Source organism: Equus quagga, chromosome 4 (assembly GCF_021613505.1).
Source record: "Equus quagga isolate Etosha38 chromosome 4, UCLA_HA_Equagga_1.0, whole genome shotgun sequence".
Lineage (NCBI taxonomy): Eukaryota > Metazoa > Chordata > Mammalia > Perissodactyla > Equidae > Equus > Equus quagga.
In genome coordinates, this window is record NC_060270.1 from 23,629,211 (window position 1) to 23,649,573 (window position 20,363).

At 51.8% G+C, this 20,363-nt stretch overlaps 1 protein-coding gene across 2 annotated transcripts in view; it reads left to right on the forward strand.

Moving 5' to 3' along the window:
* PDIA5 (protein disulfide isomerase family A member 5) overlaps window positions 1-20,363 on the forward strand; it is an 89,103-nt gene that overhangs the window by 43,253 nt on the left and 25,487 nt on the right. For both annotated transcript variants that reach the window (XM_046659100.1, XM_046659101.1), the window contains 4 exons: window positions 2,546-2,613; window positions 9,468-9,559; window positions 9,652-9,723; window positions 16,190-16,326. In XM_046659100.1, coding sequence (XP_046515056.1) covers window positions 2,546-2,613; window positions 9,468-9,559; window positions 9,652-9,723; window positions 16,190-16,326 — 369 coding nt within the window. The remainder of the gene's footprint in view (window positions 1-2,545; window positions 2,614-9,467; window positions 9,560-9,651; window positions 9,724-16,189; window positions 16,327-20,363) is intronic.

Here is a 20,363-nt window from a genome sequence, read left to right on the forward strand (position 1 = left end):
TGGGTCCCCAGGACCTCCTGTTTGTTCAGCAAATGTCACTTGACTGAATTAATGAGAAAATAAAAGGGCTAACTGATCTAACTTTGGGGGTTTGAGAGAGATCATTAGTCTTATCTCTTCCCCTGTCTCCCCGTTAAATCAGTTGCAAGATAAACTCAGGTAGGGTCCCAGTGCCAGCTCTGTTTTTGGTAAAGGTCAATTAGAAACTGGCGTGGCCTATGGCTTCCTATTACTCTTCCATCACCTCTTTGCCCCGATAACTTCTTCAGCAGTGCTGCTGGCCTCCACCCACGGGCACAGCTGGCTGACTTACCACTCATTTAGGGAGCGTGGGGAATGATCTCGCTCCAGACTGGCAGAGCTGGAGGATAGAGGCCATACTGGTGGGGACAGGTAATAAATTAAGCTCCTGCCTGATGAATGTGGCCCAGTGGGTGTCGGACTCCACCATCTCATCACGTTACTGGGTAAAGAGTGGGTGAAGGGCTGCAAGTGTGCCCCCTCATTTTCCCTCCGGGGCTGTGGGATGACATCCTCGTTCCCTGCGGTAGTGTTTGCCCACCATGGAGCAGGAGGCAAACTCTCAGGCTTTGTGTTGACTGAGCCTCTCTGCTGGTTCCTGGCCCCGTCTGCCCTCCCAGGTGTTGGCTCCGTCCCTCAGCCTGTAGGGCAGGTGCTGTCTCCACTTCACAGATGGGGAAACTGAGGCTCAGACCACTTATGTCACTAGCCCAGAGTCACACAGGCAGCAAATGGTCATGGGGAGTTGCAAACCTGGGTCTCATTCTCCCCAGAGCCGAGCTCCTTCCTCTGCCGTGTGGCCCCATGTTGTCCCTACCTCGTGGCGTTCACCTGGTGGAGCACGGGCATCCGGTGCAGTTCGCGTTGTTGTCCCTGTTTCCCTTCTCTCTGTGAATCCCCACGGTGGGAACAGAGTTGCCTGACAAGTGTCACATTCCTTCCTTCACAACACTTGTGGGGTCCGTGCTGTGGTGGCAGCTGCTGGGGAGAGGCGCATCTTATCTTCTGAGTGCAGATGCTGTGGGGTCACGCTGTGGCTGACCTCGCAACATCTCCTGTTCTGCTGAGTCTCCCTGAGTCTGAGCCTGACCTAATGGCATGAACTTAAGCCCAGGTTTAATGTGTCTTAAGATGTGTGTGCACGCATCTGTCTGCCAGGCAGGAAAGTTGGGGAGGGGACCATGGGCCTTTTGAGAGTTGCGTGTCAAAATAGCCTCCATCACATCTTGTAGACTTGGTGCTGGGGACGTTCCGGTGGTCCCAGGGGAGTTTTGACCTGCCCACAGTTCTCCAGTCTGTGTCTGGCTCCATGGGTGAGAGCACCTCTCTGATCCGAATTACTCTGCCCACGGCCTGCCAAGGTGTCAGCCAAACATGCATCAGAGCTTGTCAGCCTGCTGCCGCATGGCCCGTGCCCGCTGTGCCGTGTTGAGATGAGATCCAGCCTGACGCAGGGTTCCAGGCAGCTTTGGTGTCTTCAGCCTTCAGATGCGTCTCAAAGCCTGTTTTGCAGCAGAGCGGCTGTCAGAAAGAGTAGCAGCCTGGCATGTCAGAATTCCTCACGTGTGAGGAAGCTGGTGCTTGTGTCCTGCACGGTAACTGCTGATACGTGGCCTGCTCTGGTTGAAGGAGAGGGGTGGGTTTAAATCAGGGTCACTTTGAAGTAGTAGTGGGTGTTGGTGGCCTGGCTACCTTGGCTCCGAGTACCCCAAGGCTTGGGGGGCTTTTCCACCCCAGGAGAGGAGTGTGACTGTGGCGGGCCACAGAACCCCAGACAGGGTTGGCCCAAAGACATCACAGAATCCTCTGACGTCAGAGCTGGAAGGGGCCGGAGGTTGTTGGTCCAACGCCCTTCATTTGTCAGAAGGAGCAGCAGCCCAGGGAGAGGAGGTGACCTGTCCAGGGCCATCCAGCAAATCGAGGGAAGATGAGAACTTGAATGTTCCGATCCTGGCCTGGTGCTCTTCCCATGGGGCCAGGGCCAACCTCTTTCATGCCTGGCCTGCCTCCGGTCACCGCACAGTTATTCTTGTTAATAAAGGAAAAGGGGCACGAAAATCCCTAAGTCATTGCGTTTGTCGTTGTCCTTTTTCTGTCTAACGGCATTTGATACAGGCTCATTTGCAGCCCCTGACTAGGCAGTGGGGGAGGCTTTTAGCTGAGCATGAAGGGGGTGCTTTCCTGGCACGTATTCTGGCTCCTGAATTCCTGTTGAACTCGTCATTGGCTCTAAATTATTCAGTGCTTTGCCCTTCTCCAGCTGTGTCCCGTTTGCTCTGTCAGTCCCACATTTATTGAGTGACTGCTGGGCTGTGTCCTGTTTCATGCCATGGAGATTGTAAGCTCCGTGGGGCAAGGGCCTCTGCCTCCTGTCCTCTGTGTCCCCAGTGTCTAGGGCCATTCTGCGCTTCTGGAGGCTGGATAAGTATTTGTTGGCAGAGGTCGGCCTGAGGGGAGCGAGGGCCAAGCCCAGGAGCCCAGCTGCCACTGTAACCGAGTTTGGTTTTCTCCTGCCTGTGACTAGGGTGCAGCATGTGCAAGAGGATAATGCCACATTTCCAGAAGGCTGCAACCCAGCTGCGTGGCCACTCCGTAAGTGGGGCCCCACGGTCCAGGGGTGGGTTGCTGGCTCTTGGACTTCCCCCCCCACCTGGGAAGATGATGGAGGAGGGGTGTAGGGTGGGGGAATGGTAGGTTTTGAAATCATGAGGACTCACCCTACTGCTGCTGACCCTGCTGCCCTGGGGCATGTGGACAAAGGCCTGTCCCCAGTGAGTGTTGGGAACTCTGCAGAGTTGCTGGGACCCGGCGAGTTTGGTGCCTGTCAAAGGCCAGTGATGAAATAGCCAGGAAACCAGCAAGAAGCACCTATGGTGTTGCTGGGAGGCCGGGGCCAACATCCCACCATCAGGGTCCAGCATTAATGGGGCTGTGCTCCAGAGTAGGCCGAGGCCCCAATGCCAGGGAGCCCAGTGGCACAGAAAGGGGCCTGGTGACAGCAGTGGTGGGCCCAAAGCACAGGTGTGTTCACGAGGCAGTCTCCTGCCAGACTCGCCAGGGCTCTGTGGTTCCTGTGGAACGGTGGAAACCACAGCAGGAAGAGGTAGCCCAGAGCGGGAGCTGGGACCTGAACATGCAGGCATTCTCTGAACTAGAGTGTGCGAGGGTGGGGGCAGACAGGGGACAAGGTTGTCTCAGGGACGCCCCCCTTCAGGGGACAGGAGAGGGAAGAGGAGTCACTGAGGAAACGGGCCTCCAGAGAAGTAGGAGCAAGCAGGATGGTCAGCAAGGGAGGAGGGGAGGGCGTGGCCATCAGACCTCACCACGTCCAAGACCACTTCACTGGCTGTCCTTTCCTGGCTGTCTCTTTCTCCCACCCTGCCAGGCTTGTCTCTTCTGTGCCATGTGTTTGTCCTTTTTTGTACTTTGAGCCATGGAGGTTTTGGGTTTTTTGTTTGTTTGGTTTTGGGTCATTTTTTTTTTTGGTGGCCACAGAAAAATAACTGCTAGGTCCTCTAGGGAGCGTGGAAAAATCCATACACCTTTCATGAAAGGTCATTGGGAGGAGCCATCCAGGGGCGTTGGCCAAAGTCCCATTGAGGGAGTTCTGAGGTCTTAAAAATGCATCATGATCTTTATGGTCAAATTAAGTTGGTGATTAGTTCAGAGTCAATTTAAAAAGTTGAAATGGCAGCACCTGGGCATGGCGACAGCCCTGCTAGGTGGCTACAAGATTGGCTTGCAGAGAACCAGTGCTTTCTCTTTTGACCTCATTCTGGGACAACAACAAGGTCCTGCCTGCTTCTCACTAATGAATTTTTAGCAACTTGCCTGGAGACGTCTGGCCTTGGGGCACACACACATCACTCTGGGAAAGTTCCACTTCGCATTTTGGAGCCTATCAATAGGTACTACATTTTAAGATTATTTCGCCTGGAGAAGAGACTTAATTACTCACAGCGTTCTCCCTACCTGCACCTGCATGCACTTAGAAAACTGCTCAGCTCCACTTCCGAACTCTGCGGTGCTGTGGGAGGTAAACAGCTCCAGCCCCAATCAGATCACGAATTACCCTGGCCAGCCCCACCAAAGCAGACGAGGTCTTGGTGCCAGTCTCATGCACCTTCTGGAAGATTCTCAGCCAATGCTGCATCCACCTGCCAAACTCAGCGTTCCTCCAGGTCCCTCCTGCGCTCCTGCAGAGCCCGTTCCTGCCACACATGGCGGGGTCCGCCCATCTTTGCTTTTGTTCTAGATCACTTTGTTCACTAGTTGATACTAATTATAATATGATTATCTTATTTTAAGCTCTATATTTACATTAAAAGTGATGTTCCCTTTTTCAAAGGCATTCAGAGCATCAGTTACTAGGGACAAAGTGGGAAAGACGTTTGTGGGATGGGGACCTTCCTCCTTGGCCCTAGGCTCACACCAGGCTTTCACAAGGTTAGCTCTGAAAGTTACTTGGGGTAAGGGTATTCGAAAAAAGGACAAAAACAGTTCCTGCTCCTCCTGCCTGGGCCCAGGTTGAGAAATGTAAAACATGACCCTCCCGGTTCACTGGACAGTGTTACAGAAGTTGATAGGATTATCTAGGTACCGGGAGAGCCTGGCTGGTCAAGCCCAACTTTGGCAAGTGTTAGTTACCTCGGCCTGAGGCATCTGTGTTGTGTGAACTTATCTGTTTCCTTGCTTCTGTATTTTCTTGCTTGGGGTTTGGTTTGTTCTGTTCCCCCTTAGTTTCTTAGGAAATCACCTTTTGAAAAATTCTCTTTCCCAGCTCCATGAAGGGGGAAGGGTCCTGGCCATCACGGACACCACCCACTGCAGGAGGCCTCCAGAGGCCAGGCTCATGGTGCGGCCACAGCTCCCCGGAAGTAGGGCATGATTCCTTTCTGTCCTCACACACAGGGCAGAGATGGGCTGCTAGTCCCCAGAAATCAAGAGCTTACCCCTCCTGTGTGCTGAAATCTGGCTGGATTAGTGCCTCCTATCTCCCCGTCATCTCTGTCAAAGAACTTTGAGCCCTTTTCAGCTGGTCATGTCTGTGGCAAAGGTCAGAAATCTTCCTCTTCTACAGATTTCTTGGAAGGTGTCCAACCTAATGATGTCATTTAGACAGAAGCCAGGCCAGGTCAGGGATGCACAGCCTTTGCCATTTTCCAAACTCAAATCTGCCTCTGTTTTGCTGTCATTGACGTTTGGTGACTCATCGGCATCTGTCCCATCTCCTCCTGCTAATTGACATCCTCCTCAGCAGCCGTTGTTGCTCCCTGTCTCAGCGCAGCCATCAGGACAAGCCCATCCCCCTCCATCTCCTCTTCCCAGCCTTGCTGGGTGTCGACGTCCACACTGAGACTTTGAGCTTTGCCCCGTCTTTTGGTGACCTTGGCCGTGAAGGGCCCACCGTGAGATGGGTTGGTAATGGTGACAGGTTTGTGCAGATCAGACTCTGGTGCTGGCTCTCGCTGACCAGCTGGGAGATCTTGGGCCAGCTTCTTAGATTGGAGCCTCTGTTTCCCCATCTGTAAAATGGGGGGATAATGCCAACCCTGCCCACCTCACTGGGTTGTTGTGAAGAGGAAATGGTCTGGTGTGTGGAGACAGCTCTAAAACCTACAGACCTGGAGCCGGCCCTGTGGCCAAGTGGTTAAGTTCGCATACTCTGCTTCGGTGGCCTGGGGTTTTGCCAGTTTGGATCCCAGGCACAGACATGGCACTGCTCATCAGGCCATGCTGAGGCAGTGTCCCACATAGCACAGCCAGAGGAACTCACAACTAGAATATACAACTATGTACTGGGGGGCTGTGGGGAGAAAGAAAAAAAAAGAAGATTGGCAACAGATGTTAGCTCAGGTACCAATCTTAAATAAAAAAATAAAACCTACAGACTCTTCACAGATACGATGATCAATCCCCCGCCCCACTGCTCTGTGCCTCTTGTTCCCCCCACTTACTAAATGGGGGTGCTCCCAGGGCTCTGCTTTCTCACCTCTTTTCTTTTATATTAGCACATTGGAGCACCGGCCTGGCGCTGTGCTCTGCTTGTCTCGTTGTGGTCTGTCCCTCAGTGATTTTTCCACATCCATAGCTTCAACAAAATGTAGCTCCATGGAGCCAGAATCCTTCCCCTAAGCTCCAGTACCACGTGTCAGACCACTTGATATCTCAGTCTGGATTTTTCTCCCTGTGTCTCAAATGCAGGATGTCTAAAATAAAATTCAGTACCTTTCCATCTAGTAGATGCCAGCTTTCCTTCACGCCTCGTCCCGAGTACCCAGTCCTCTGCCACACGCCTTCTGTCTGGGCCTCATCTGACATCTCCCCCCACACTCCGCCATCCTCTCTCTGCCCACTGTCCTGGTCGGGCCCTGGTCAGCACGCACAGGATGGTCGCCAACGACTGCTGACTTGTTTCCCTGACCTGTGACTTGCCCCTCACAGCCCAGCTTCAAAAAATGCAGCTGGGAAACCCTCAATACCTCTCCAGCACCTCCTGAGTAAAGGCCTGGTTTTTAGGCATTAAAGCCTTTTCCAAAGTGACCTCAGTGAGCTCACCCAGCCTTCTTTTCCTGTGCCCTTCTGTGTGCCCATGGTCCAGTCACACTGACACAGCCCCGGTTCTCCAGCCACTTCTCGCTTTGTCTGGCCTCCGTTTTCTCCTCCCGGAGTGTCTGTGGGAAGCTTACCCTCCGTGGATCACTGGCTCACGTGCTGCCCCCTGTGAGGCTTCCCTCGTTGTTCCCGTCAGACACGGGCTGCACGCGGGGAAGGGATGTCGTGCCCACTGAACGGCCCCAAGCCCACATGGCTCAGTGTCAGGCCTTGTGGCCTTAACTTCTCCTAGAGTGACACCAGTTTTGCCTCATTTGGCTTTACCAGCTCCAAAAAGTAGTTATACTTAGTTGTTCAAAAAATATTTATCTCATTAACTAATAAATGCCCCCCAAGTGGTACAGAAGTGCTACAGAAACTCAGAGAATTAAGAGCTCACCACAAGCAAAGGTGGTTTGGAAAGGCTGCCCAGGGAGGTGGGATTTGATTAGCCTTAAAGGATGGATGTGTCTTCGCTGGTGCTGAGAGATGAGGAATGGACATGTTGGGCAAAGGGACTAGGAGGCACACATTAGGGCCAGGAGAGCACAGCATGTGTTCTGGAGACGTGAGCCTCTTAGTAGTGTGAATGAAAACAGCTGACATTTGTTGAGTGTTAGTCTTTACTTGGGTTATCTCGTTTAATCTTTACAGCAACCACAGGAGGTGGTTGCAAATGAGGAAACTGAGGCACCGAGGCAATGGGATTTGTTCAAGGACATGTATCTCCGAAGTGAGGAGTCAGAATTCAAACCCAGTGTCCTCGCCCTGAGCCCTTACTCCTCGCCACTATGGCATATTGCCCGGTGCAAGGTGCCTTAAAGAGCAAAGTGTCCAACTTCCTCCCTTGCAGAAACCTCAGACTGTCTCATTCCTGCGAGAATAAAAAATCTAAGACTCTAGCAGGTATATAATGAAGGGTTTTATAAGAAGGGAGAATCCGGACATGAGAGAGGGAGCATATGGTCTTTGAATGTGGAGTTAGCCGTTAGACTGTATTCAGTGGAATTGAAAGGTTTTGTGCAGGGAAGTGATGTAATAAAAGGGGAGGATGTGGAAGATTAATCTTGCAGCGAATGTGCACTGACACTAGGGAGATCAATTAGACATAAAAAATGAACTTTAAAGCAGACAAATATTACTGGAACAGGCTGCAGAGTCATTCTGGGGGAATGAACAGAATGGCTTTTAGAGAGTTCCAGGGCTTCTAGTAAGTTCTATTTCAGGCTTATTCTCCCTGTAATCTTTGCAGCATCCCAAAATGGGCTGGGGGTGGGGGGGAGTCAGTGACTTAGCAAGCATTTATTGTGTGCCCACTGTATGCCAGGCATTGTGCCTGGGTACTTAAAACAGTTGGAAAGACGTGTTCAGATGCCTCCAAGGAGCCACAGGTAGCACCGGCAGGATTTGGTAGGAAATAAAGAACTTGACAGTTATTGAGGTTTTATGCCAAAACTTCTAGCATGGGTTGTCTCATTCAGTCCTCTTAAGAGCCCTGTGATGTCTCATTACCCATGTCTTCCAAACAAGGCACCTCCATGAGGGTGAGTAACTTGCCCACGATCACGTGACTCCTAGTGGAAGCAGTCTTTCAAATGAAGTCATTGTCCACTGAAACTACTATTTTCCTTTTTCTCTTCCTGTGTGTCCTGATGTATTCTTGAGCAATTCAGCTTCCTGGATGACTTCTCTCTGCTTCTGTACCTGCTTCTGGCTTTTTTGAACTTTCTTTCCCCTCTCCTGTGCCACCTTGCTTTGTGGAGCAGCCTTCCTGTGTCTGTACTCTGTCTATGTTCTCTTTTGTTTTTTTCCCTGCTTTTTCTCCCCAAATCCCCCCAGTACATGGTTGTGTATTTTAGTTGTGGGTCCTTCTAGTTGTGGCTTGTGGGACGCCGCCTCAGCATGGCCTGAGAAGCGGTGCCATGTCCATGCCCAGGATCTGAACCAGCAAAACCCCAGGCTGCTGAAGCAGAGTGTGTGAACTTAACCATTCGGCCATGGGGCCAGCCCCCTGTCTGTGTTCTCTTATGAGAACAGATTCAAAGTTCTCTTTCTGGGCCTCCTGAGCCAGCCCTGGAGAAGACGGTTCCCGTTCCAGGAGAGGGGTTTTAGGGGACTCTGTATTCTGGTTGTTCTTAGCACTTAGCCCTTTCGTCAGTAACACAGCTACCTAAAGTCTCCTTTCTGATTCAGGGGCTTGGGATGTGGATCCCAGCAACCAGAACATGTTCAGACTTTGGAATGATGGTCGAATCAGGCCATAGATGAGGGCCACAAACAGGAGGAAAGAGTTGGGGAGCCCTCGCAAGGTCTGGAGGGTGAAGAGTTAGGCAGGGGAATCGTCCTGAGAACCACAGTCTCTCCTTGGCCACATATGAGATGTGAAGTCTGAAAACGTCATGCATGAAGCCCAGGCGGACACACTGAGGACAGGCCACGAAGTAGCTGGGCAGGTGTGCGCAGACGTTGTGGAGTGGCTGAGTGGGTCTCCATGAGTGCTCCCTGAGTTGACCTGGGCAGAGAGGAGGTATAATATGGACCGGGGTGGCAGTGGCCCCACCCTTGGCCCTGTTTTAATTTGGTAACAAGACCTGGTTTCTTCCTGAACCCTCAGAACTTTGTTTTTGCTCTGGGATGGTTCCTCTTGCAGGGCAGGTAGAGGGCAGTGCCTGTGTGAAGGACAGACTCAGGCCCAGAGGCCTGCCTCTTCCAGAGCCCCCAGCTCTCGTTCCTAGCTGGCTTCACTTGCCTTCTCCGCTGCTGCCCTGGATGTCTGGACGGGCGGCACATGGACAAGGGAAGGGCGTCTGCCAGGCAGAGGGTGGACCCGTCTGTTCTCCCTTTGCTCCTAGGTGCTGGCCGGGATGAACGTCTACCCCTCGGAATTTGAAAACATCAAGGAGGAGTACAATGTGCGCGGCTACCCCACCATCTGCTATTTCGAGTAAGTCCCCTGCTTACCTTCTGAAGCTCATTCTCCTCCGTGATGGTGTTTGCACGCTGGCTGAGCCCCTGCTGTCTTTCCACGTTTCACAGGAAAGGACGGTTTCTGTTGCAGTATGACCACTATGGGTCTACAGCGGAGGACATTGTGGAGTGGATGAAGAAGTAAGTTGGGTGTTTGCCTCAGGGGGGTGCCCAGAGGGAGGGGCATTGGCCAGGCCCCATGGTGGTGCCTGGTGGCAGGCTCTGGCTGGAGTTTGAGGAAGAGAATGAGGATGCACTGCCCACACAGCTGTTTCTGGGTTGCATCTAGGTGAGGGTGGGGGTCTCTGTGCGTTTAGGATGCAGGAGTTGGAGGATTGGCTGTGACTTTGGCTGTGATGACTGCATTTTAAATAGTTTTTCCCCTTCCTATCTCTCTGATGGGTAGAGATATTTCTCACCCAGGATGTCAGGTTTGAGAGAGGTTCCACTGCAGGTCTCTCTGTAAATAGAATTGTCACTTGAACGCGTCTTTCAAACATAACACTGTGTGAGGTGCTGCAAAGCTGCTGAGAAACATGCGAATGCCTTGGGTTTGCAGGATGCTTTGCCTTCACCACGCGCTCCCCACAGATGCTGCTGCACCGCACCCTGTGGTCCCTGTGTTGTGATGTGATTGGATCCTGGTAACCCAAGCACCCCTCACTTGCAGCCCCTGCCTCACTAGGCGTGTGACTTGGGCGTGATGGTGGGTCCCTGACTGGTGTGTTGGACAGGGAGTCTGTCTTCCCCAGCCCTGCCCCACGACCAGAGCTGGGGAGGGGCCGCCTCTCCTGGACCCCCCCTGGGCCGGCCCAGCTTGGGGCTCACCCTGCTTGCCTGGCGCTTTGCCCATCAGGTTTGGCTCTTACCAGGCACTGCTGGCGTGTGGCTATTTGTGCATGGTTTTTGGAGTAATAACAGCAAACATTTTTGGGTTCCACTTCTGGCTGACACCGTTCTAAGCACTTTCTGTGGGTTCTCACGTAATCCTCAGAGCAGCCCTGTGAGGGAGATGGTATGATCACCCTTACAGGTGGGTAACTGAGCACAGCAGTGAAGTCGCTTGTCCCAGCCCCTGCGGCTCCCACGTGGCAGGGCCAGGCTTGACCCCGGTTGGCAGCCCCCATGGTCCAGTCCGCTCCCCCAAGTTCTGCTCCGAGCCCCTCAACACCTTCCTGTTACCAGCGTGGTGGATATTTATTGACATCTTTACCTGAGGGACACAGGATTATGGAATTCGTTATCCAAAGATAAAGAGGTTGAAATGTGTATTTTTAGAATGGGAAAGGAGGGTAAATTTTGTACCCAAAAAAACCCCCCATAAGAAACAAACTGTTAGATTCTAAAGGTTGAAACTCTCAGTCTTCTGTTCTCTTGGTTCCCAGGGGCCCCAGAGATAAAACACAACGGCAGCGCCGTGTTTGCGTAGCGCCCTTTATTTCTTGGAAACATTTTCACATCTCTGTCCCCGTCTATTACCTCGTTTTCAGCCCCGGCCTGGGAAGGCAGCTCCCTGTTCTCATGTGTTGGTCGTCCTCACGTGGGCCTTCGTGCCCCTGTTTTCCTTTTTCATTTGATAATAAGCATGTCCTCTCCTCCAGCCAGATATATCTCACTCTGCTTTGGGAGAAGGTTTCAACAAATAGCAATCTCATTTGTCACCGGAGCATAAAATCTGCCTGCTTCTCTCCCCTTCTCTAACCTTTTCTGGTTTCAGAATACACTCGTATCTTTTTGGAAGGATACAGTCTGGTTTTTTAAAAAAAGTGTTCAGAATTGCTTGCTAACCCTAGACAAGGGGAGCCCATCAGTGGAGTTTCTGAGACAGGTTATTATCTCCCCCCCGGGGCCTGTCACTCTGCCCCCCACCCCCTCCTCTCTGCACACGGCACCCCCCAGCTCCTCCATCAGCCTCTGCTCTGGCCTGCTGGAACCCCAGGGCTGCCTCCAGATCTCTGTCCTGGGCTGGCACCTCCCCATCTCCCACCTCCGCCTTCCTCCCTCTCCTCACCCGATATGGGAAGGAAACCTTATTAGCAGCTTCTGGTTCACCCTTGGTCTCCGAGCTGAGGTTGGTGGGGTAGCTCCGGGGAAGAGAAGGCAGTATTATTCTGCCTGGGCAGCCCCTTTCAAGCCACCAGCCCCCTGTGATCACTGTGCTGGGGACACACCTGGGGGAGCAGCTCCTCCCGAGGCATGACTGCAGCCCACTGCTCCAGCACGGGGGCGGCCAGGGAGGTGACCTCCTGAGGGACCCCCAGTGAGCTGCCTCATGTCATGCCTGGCAAGAGCTAGTGATGTCACTGTGCTTCCCACTGGCTTAATCTTTAAAAAAATCTTTTCTGACTTTTAAGGCTATTCAAATGAGATATGTTATTATAAAAAAAAACTTAAAAATATAACAAAAACTTAAAAATAAGCAAAAAGAAAAGCCCCCCCACTACCCAAAGATAACATGTTGTGATATTGTGGTAAATTTCAATCCAGATTCCCCTCTGCCCATACCCAGTCCTGCATGTGGTTTTCCTGTGCCAGGTGTATTAAGTCTTTCCCAGATTACGCTGAGTCCTGGCAGGTAGCAGCCACCCCACCTTTCCTGCTTCCCTGGGCCTCTCCATTGGCTGCTCATGGCTTACGGCAGCCAAGTGTAGAAGGATGAGGGTGGACCCAGCCTTGCTAATTCTCCAGATGCTTTCAGAAGCCCAGGAGGGAAGAGCCTGGACCCCACCCTCGGAGTGACCTGGTGGGTGGGCACGGTGTGGGTGGGCACGGTGTGGGACCACTGGGGAGCCCCAGTTCAGAGTGTCCCAGGGCTCTGGGGTAGCTGTGCTGATCGTGGCAGGTGTGGCCGCTTGTGTTCCTGACAGCTGCATCTCTCATTCCTCCCTCTCAGAGTTCACACTGCTGAGTTGAGCTTGGCAGGTAGAGTGCAGAAGTGGTAATCCACTTTGGCCCAGCTACCCGTTTTGCGTGTGTGTTTTTAGATGACCAGAAGCGAACTGAAAACAAACACAAACAAACAAAACAAACACAAAAACAAAATGGTTTTCTCAACTTGCAGATGCTTAGAGTTGCATCTTCTCCATGGCACAGGCACCCACCTCAGGCAAGGATCCACTTGGTTTGAACTTCCCGGTCCTGCAGAGCCGGGGAGATCAGAGTCCCAGGACTGGAAGGGAATGTCAGAGTCAGCGAGCCCGCCCCCAGCAGTTCCCTTTCAGTGTTCGCGTGCCTCTCGGAGAGATGTGGGTACCACAGTCCTGCTCAGACACCTCAGAGAACAGGGCCTCCGCTTGTTTTGAGAGGTTGCTCGCTTGTGTTTGAACGGTTCTCATGATTTAGGTTGTGAATGATGTCTAGGAAGTAGATTTAGAAAGTGTCTCACACCCATCATCTGTCTAGTTGTTCCTAGAGGTGGGTAAAGAAAAGCCTGCAAATACACCGTCCTGTAGGCGTCTTAAGTCGAGTTGGTTGCCCGCGTCCCTAGGGCTGGTGCGTGGAGGGAACAGGACTCACACCCAGGTCTTCTGACTCCCAGTTTGGCTTCTTTCCCCCTCACCTGCTGCAGGTGGAACGTTCTTCTCTCGAGCTGAAGTTTCTTTCTCTGGAGCTTCCACTTATGGGTGTTGCTTCTCCTTTTGGGAACCATAGAAAACAAATCTTAATTTGTCTTCCCTGTGCAGTCTGAAATACTTGAAGACAGCTATTGTGCTCCCCCTGTCTTCTCCTCTCCAGGTTAAGCCCTCCAATTCCTTGAACCATTCTTCTCTTGAACCATTCATCATTTATGCAAAAAGCATTTATTGGGAATCTGCTGTGTGTTAGGTGCAGGAGATAAAGAGATAAGAGGGAGTCCCGGTTTTCAAGGAGAGAGATAGTAAAAAGCACAATTTGGTATTAGTGTTTTGGCCTCAGAATTCTACTCCATCCCTCTCTTTCTCGTAAGTCCTCTTACCATTGGGCCCAGCTCTGCGATGCTCTCCAGAACGTAAACTTCCTGTTGTCTGCTGAGGGGGAGAGGGGGCCTCACCTGGCTAGAGATGAGGGGCAGGATCCGAGGGCCCAGCGGCTCAAGCTTTCAGTGTGCCTTCTGTTTTCAGCCCAGGCCACCGCCCTGCTCCAGGAGGTGGTGCCCTGGGTCCCTTGCAGCCTTTGGCTTGCCCCCCAGTGCAGTTCTAGGGCCCTGCCCCGTCTCCGCACCCAGCACTGCGGGTTTCCACCGTCTGTTCTGCAAAGTTCGTTTTCTAAAATTGTGCTGACCTCTTTTTCTTTCTTTGCTGTTGTTTTCGTTCCTGTTCTTTTTGCTCCTGTGGGTTTAATATTTTTTTTTTTTAACTCCTGTACTGTTATTTTAGTGGTTTTGGCGTGTCTTCTCCTCCATGTTTAACTAGAAGTTTCTCACACGCTTCCATATGTTTGTACTGCTGCTAAGCCATGACTTCTCCATTCTGTGGGTGTGCTCTTGCTGGATTTTTAAAAGTTATTTGAACTTTTGAATAGATTCCATTTACATAATTAAAATAATTTTTTTAAAGATACTTAAAAATTATACATTGAAAAGTCTCGCTTCCACCTGTTTCCTCCGTCTTATTCTCCCTTCCACCCCCTAGAGGTAACAACTTTGATAAGTTTCTGTATGCAGATACAAGCAAATGTGAATAAGAATTTTTTTATCTCTCCCTATTTTATGCAAAAGCTAGCACATGGACTGTTCTGTGCACCCCTGCAATCTATCCACATCAGTGCATGGAGGGCATTCTTGTTCTTCTTTACATGCTCAGCCCTCCGTTGTGTGGATGGACTGCAGTTGACCTAATCATCTCCTACCAACAGACACCGGGTTGTTTCCAGTCTTTGCGCTGACAGATGATCTACAGTGCATACCTTTGAATGCATGTAATTTTCTTTTTCTTATCTTTTCTTTTCTTTTTTTTGAGGAAGATTAGCCCTGAGCTAACATCTGCTGCCAGTCCTTCTCTTTTTGCTGAGGAAGACTGGCCCTGAACTAACATCCGTGCCCATCTTCCTCTACTTTATATGTGGGACACCTACCACGGCGTGGCATGCCAAGCTGTGCCATGTCCACACCCAAGATCCGAACCCACGAACCCTGGGCCGCAGAAGCAGAGCGCAGACTTAACCACTGGGCCGGCCCCTGAATGCATGTAATTTCGATGTGTGCAGGTGTATTGTAGAGATGAATTCCCTGAAGTGGAATTGGTGGTGTTTTGAGGGCTTGGTGCTTTGAGCCCAGTTATAGGAACTAAGGTTTTCTCGTGTTGTTCTGGGACCATTGTCTAGCTGGTAACTCATGCCGAAGCATGATTTTTACCACCAGCCCCCTCTGATGTTGGGTGCACACGGGCTGAGCGTGGTTTGCCCTTTCCCTGTCACTTTCCATTTTTGGGACCAGGGTGGTTGAGGGAACCAGCAGGGCCCAGGCAGAAGTTCCAGAGAGGGTTTCTGAGGGTGATGTCACACCCCACCCAGGGTGGGGTGGGGGTCGTGGGTTCCACTGTGTTGGCCACGTGGAGGGGTGGCAGGTCCATTGTGTTGGCCACATTGCTCTTGTGAATTCTCAGCCCTGGACACTTTACTGTGGGCTCTCAGACGCAGGCAGCACTGGTTGTCTTTTCATGTTTGTTGTCCCGAGGGAGGCAGCGTTGAGGTGCTCTGGCAGAAGTGCTTGTGGCAGTAAAGCAGCTGGGAGTTTGTGTCACCAGCAGTCTTGTCCTCAGCTTTGAGTGAGACAGGACACCTGCGAGCCTGCCCCTCAGAGCAGCTGGTCACGGAGATGTCAGCCCGCGGTGATCCCAGGTGAAGCAGGCTCCAGGGCGTGCAGCTGCATCCGACGGTTTGCGGCCAGAGGTGCTAGAGAGGGATTTGGCCTGGCCTCCAGCCCAGCTGCAGCGCCCGGCCTCTGGGAGAATTGGATCACTTTGGTCCTGGTCTCCAGGAAGGACTCAGGATAGCCTGGGCGCTGTCACAGTTGGGATGCCCAGCCTTGTCCCCTTGGCCGCACTCCTCCTCATCATGAGCCTCCTCCCACACTGGTCAAGTGAGCGCAGCACCACCCCTCTGGCCGCCTCCCCAGCCCAGCCCCTTCCCTGGCCCAGATTTGTCTTTCTCAGACCCCTGTCCTCTCTCCCTCTCAGCCCCACGTGAACACCCCTCTCTCATCCTCTATTATTTCCTCTCCCTGCCCCGTGGGGACTACTTAACATAACAGTGAGCTTTTCCAAAGGTCACTCTTGGCTGTTGCTATTTATTCTTGCCAGTTTGCTGAAAATTTGAAAGAGCTTGAGAAGCTAACAAACCCCCAGATTCCCGGGAGGAAGCGCGATTTCTTGAGCTGCCTAGAGAGCTGTAGCTGAAAGCCACTATTTGTAATAGGATATCAGCTAGGCACTCCTCTGGGTTGAGGGGGTGGTGGAGGTGGGCAGGGCCAGACCCCTCACCCTCTGCTCCTCCACCAGGGCGGTTTCTGGTGAGCCCCTGACGCAGGCCATGCTGAGCCAGTGGGGGCTCTGTGCCGGGGGCTGGATTTCATGAGGGCTGCTCGGGCCCTGGGGCTTGCTCTGAGCTCTGCCTGTTTTTGGTCTTCCAGTCCGCAGCCGCCACAGCCCCAGGTCCCCGAGACTCCCTGGGCAGATGAGGGCGGCTCCGTTTATCACCTGACCGATGAAGACTTTGACCAGTTTGTGAAGGAACACTCCTCTGTCCTCGTCATGTTCCACGCCCCATGTGAGTGGAACCTTACTCCTCCCTGCCGCAGCCTCCCCTCCCCAGCGTAGGGCGGGCGCTGCTCTGGGACACAAGCACTTGCTTGTTGGTCGCCTTCTCTTGTCGGACACCAGGGAGGCACTGGTGCCAGGTGGGGTCCCCACTCTCATGGTGCACGCAGCCCGCCCTGCATCACCATCGGAACAGCACAGAAGTCCTGATCAGGCTGCATGTGTCCCTCAGCTCGACCTGGAGGACCTGAGCAGCTTCCTCCAAGTCAGCGTGAATTGGAAATGCAAATTAATTTCCCAGAATTGGAGGCATTAGGACCGGAAGGGCCCTTAGATATTACCTAGAACAGTAATCACCTGTCATCTTACAGATGGGGAAACTGAGGCCCCTAGAGAGCCTGTATGTTGCTCAGCAGCTGGGAGGGCAGAGAGAGGCCAGGGCTGGATCCTCAGGCCCCCCAGCACCTGGAATGCCTTATTTCTCCTTCACACAGTGTCCTTCACAGCCTGAAGCAGCCACAGTGGATCAAGGAAGGAAAATGTGTGAATGCTGTAAGGTGTGTTTGCAGTAGTGGCTGGAGACCCTGTAGCTCAGGATTTTTCTAGGCCACTGTTCTCGCTATTCCCATGGAGAATGGAAAATTGCTTGTAATTTGTTTCTAAGGAGAAAGATGCTCCTGGAAAAGTGAGCAAGGATCGCATGAGAACAAGGGGATGACAGCCCTGGGCACAGGGCTCCCGGGAGCAGCTCCTTGGAAAGGCAGGTCCATCCTGATGGGTGAAGAAGGTGGGTCGTCAGCAACCAGGGACAGGGTGCATGTGTGTGGGGTGCTCTTCTCCCATAGCTTTCTGCCAGCAGTTTGGCCTTGCAGTGGTGGGTAAGAGATCTTAGAGGAGTAAAAAAAGCAAGAAATAGGGATCAGTGTCATAATCATGATGTCACTGCACATGAGGATCGGTAGTCTAGTCCATGGAGGCACAGTCAGTGACGAGAATGCGTTATTAATTGTCTTAGTCACAGCGATCCTTATGCTAACAGTTGTGTATCACTGTACGGGGACAAAGTGCCTTCCTGCTAGGTCACCTCCTTTCATCTTACCCACAGTGCCACAAAGCAAGTATGATTAGTCCCCCACTTTTTGTTTTTTAAAAGATTTTATTTATTTATTTTTCCTTTTTCTCCCCAAAGCCCCCCAGTACATGGTTGTATATTCCCAGTTGTGGGTCCTTCTAGTTGTGGCATGTGGGACGCTGCCTCAGCATGGCTTGATGAGCGGTGCCATGTCCGCGCCCAGGATTCGAACTGGTGAAACCCTGGGCCACTGCAGCGGAGTGCGCGAACCTAACCACTCGGCCATGGGGCCGGCCTCTGGTTAGCCCCCTTTTACAGATAAGAAGATTGTCGCACAAAGAAATGGCAGGAGTCATTTGCTACGCTGTGAGTCCTGTACTGCTGGCCCCTGCTCTGCCCGCCCTCCCTTCCCCGGCAGCATCACAGGGCTTTAGTTAGTGAGAATTGTTCATAGATGGACCACTATTGGGATTTCCCTAACTCCTTCTTTCTTATAAGAGCCAAATTCTTAAAGAATCCAACGGAAAAGTATTCCCTATGGCCCTTCTTCTTCTGAATTTCTGGAAAACTGATGAAAAAAACAAAATAACTAAGTTTCAAAGAGCCTCCTGATAAAGGGCCCTGACAGACAGGGCCTTAGGAGCACATCACCCCCAGCCTGCTAGGGCTGTAGCGAGGGTGTCTTTATGGTTCCAGGTACCCGTGAAACTGCCGCCGGGTGGCACTGCAGTGCTCTCCCTCCGTGAGCTGCGCTCTCCCGCCAGTCTCAGAGCTGCCGATGGAAGCACATCTTGCAGGAGGTTATGGTGCGCCTAGAGCTGCAGTCACCCTGCCTGCGTCCCTGTCCCAGCAGTAAAGGCAGATACTGGCTAGCTGTTTTCAGTCCTCCCTGGGAACTTCACCCCCATGTGTCGGTCCTCCAGTCTGCCTCAGGAGAGCCCACCTGGCTCCTGGAAGAGTGCAGAGTAGTGTGAGCAGTGCTTTGTGGTGTGTGCATTGCAGTATGAAGAGTGTGTGTCCCCTTTATGAATCCTGTAAGTTTTCCAAAAACACTATGTACCAGATAGGTTGGAATCATTTAATAATTGTTTCTTAGGCCCCCTTTTTTAAAGAATCCTGGTTGCAAACTGGAAATTGCTTTGTCTGTGTTCCTTTTATAGTCTCCAGTTGTGAGCAATCCGTTGTAGTAGCTGATGCTTGCAGAGTCTGGGGGCCAGGAGCCTGGCTATAGGGTTCCTCTCCTTCCCTTCACCTTATAATGCATCCTTTTCCCTCCCTGAACCAGAAGGATCTTGCTCATCACACCCCTACCCCACCAACCCTAGTCACCTAAGGGCATTGAGTAAGGGCTTAATGAATGAGAAAACAAACAAATGAAGTTGTTCTAGAGCTGAATTAGAGAATGAGAACAAGAAACCAGATGGCTGCTTTTCTTTCCACGTTAGTCATTGTCATTCACAAATATTACCAATACCACCCAACTCCGTGTAGAGCCCTGTTGAGGGGGCTCTGATTTCAGACTTAGCAGACGAGATGTCGAGGCTTCTTTTGGTGGCTGTCTCCCCTCTAAGGAGCCTGCATTCTCTGAGGAGGTGTCTGTTGGGCCCCAGTCTGCGTGTGTGCATGTGTGGGTTTATTGCCGCTGGACTGGAGAGCGAGAGGGATGAGGGCAAAGCGCGAGGTGAGACTTCCTGATGAACTGCCTCTGAAAGTCCCGTCAGATGGGAACGGCTCTGCGTCAGATCATCTGTCTGCACGGTCCTCCTCCTTTATCCAGGAGCGTGGTCTTTAGCCACAGAAGGGATGGAGTACACATCGTTTAGGGAGAATCAAAGCCCAGAAGGGGTGAACTGAGAGCAGAGAGCTCTTAGCTGCTTGGCTGTGTATCTCATGCCAGAGTGCTGTGGAAAACCCACAGTGGGACCCAGAGACAAGGACAGATGTCAGCAGGCCAGAGGCTGGCAGTGCTTTCCCAGGTCTCCCAAATGCGTAAAAGGTGAATTCTGCAAAGCACAGTGTGACAGGTGTCAATCCCAGACCAAATAGGGAAGGTTTAGAGACAGACCATTTGGAGACTTAGAAAAACAAGTTGGGATCTGTCACCAGAGAATTCACCATAGACCATAGATTCTACTAAGGATTGCCGGATGCGCTTGGCTTGTTTCTTGGGATAGGATTATCAGGTTGATGAATTAGCATGTATTTTTTTTTTTTTAATCAAAAGTGAGTTACTGTTTCCCTGACTGCAATAGGGAGATGGGGAGAACCGGGCGGGATGGGTCCCCCCTGAGGGGAGCATCCCCTTGGTGCCCTGTGACTTTGAGTCTGGCCTGGCTTTGTCTAGAAAGTAGTACTTGTTTTTTAATCAGCAGTTTTGTTGAAACGATAAAAAACAAAGTGTACTTCCAAATCTGAAAGAGTTAGATTTGGAAAAAGGATAGCTAGCTAAAATATTGAACAGTTGCATTAAGATTTTAAAAGATCTCAACAGACTGAAATAGTGGAGCTCAAACTAAAAGGCTGGATTTATTTTTATGCCTTTATGCTAATTTAAAAGAAATGCATGTACCTTTTATAAAGGATAATATAGGAATGTATAAAGAAGAAAATTAACATTCCTGATACAGACTCCCAGAAAGAGCCATGGTCTCTCTTTGCAGTGTTATTTCTATGTACAGGGTAAGTGCTCAATGTTAGCCTCTTTCCAGGTCCCACTTCGAAAGGCCAGGAAGAGAAGGAGTCTCAGCCTTTCTCCTGACCACTGCCTGCCCCGGGTGGGGGCTCCCTGGCACCTATGGGTTCCAGAGGCAAGTCCTTGGTTCTTTGCCTGAAACCTTGATGGGGTGCCTGCGGGCCACACTCCTGGGTTCTTGGCAGGAAAGGCACACGGGCCCCTGGTTGTTGCATATTATCAAACACCTCTGTTCGCCCCCGCTTCTTTACCCTCTTTCTTAGCTTTCCCACCACTTCCTTCC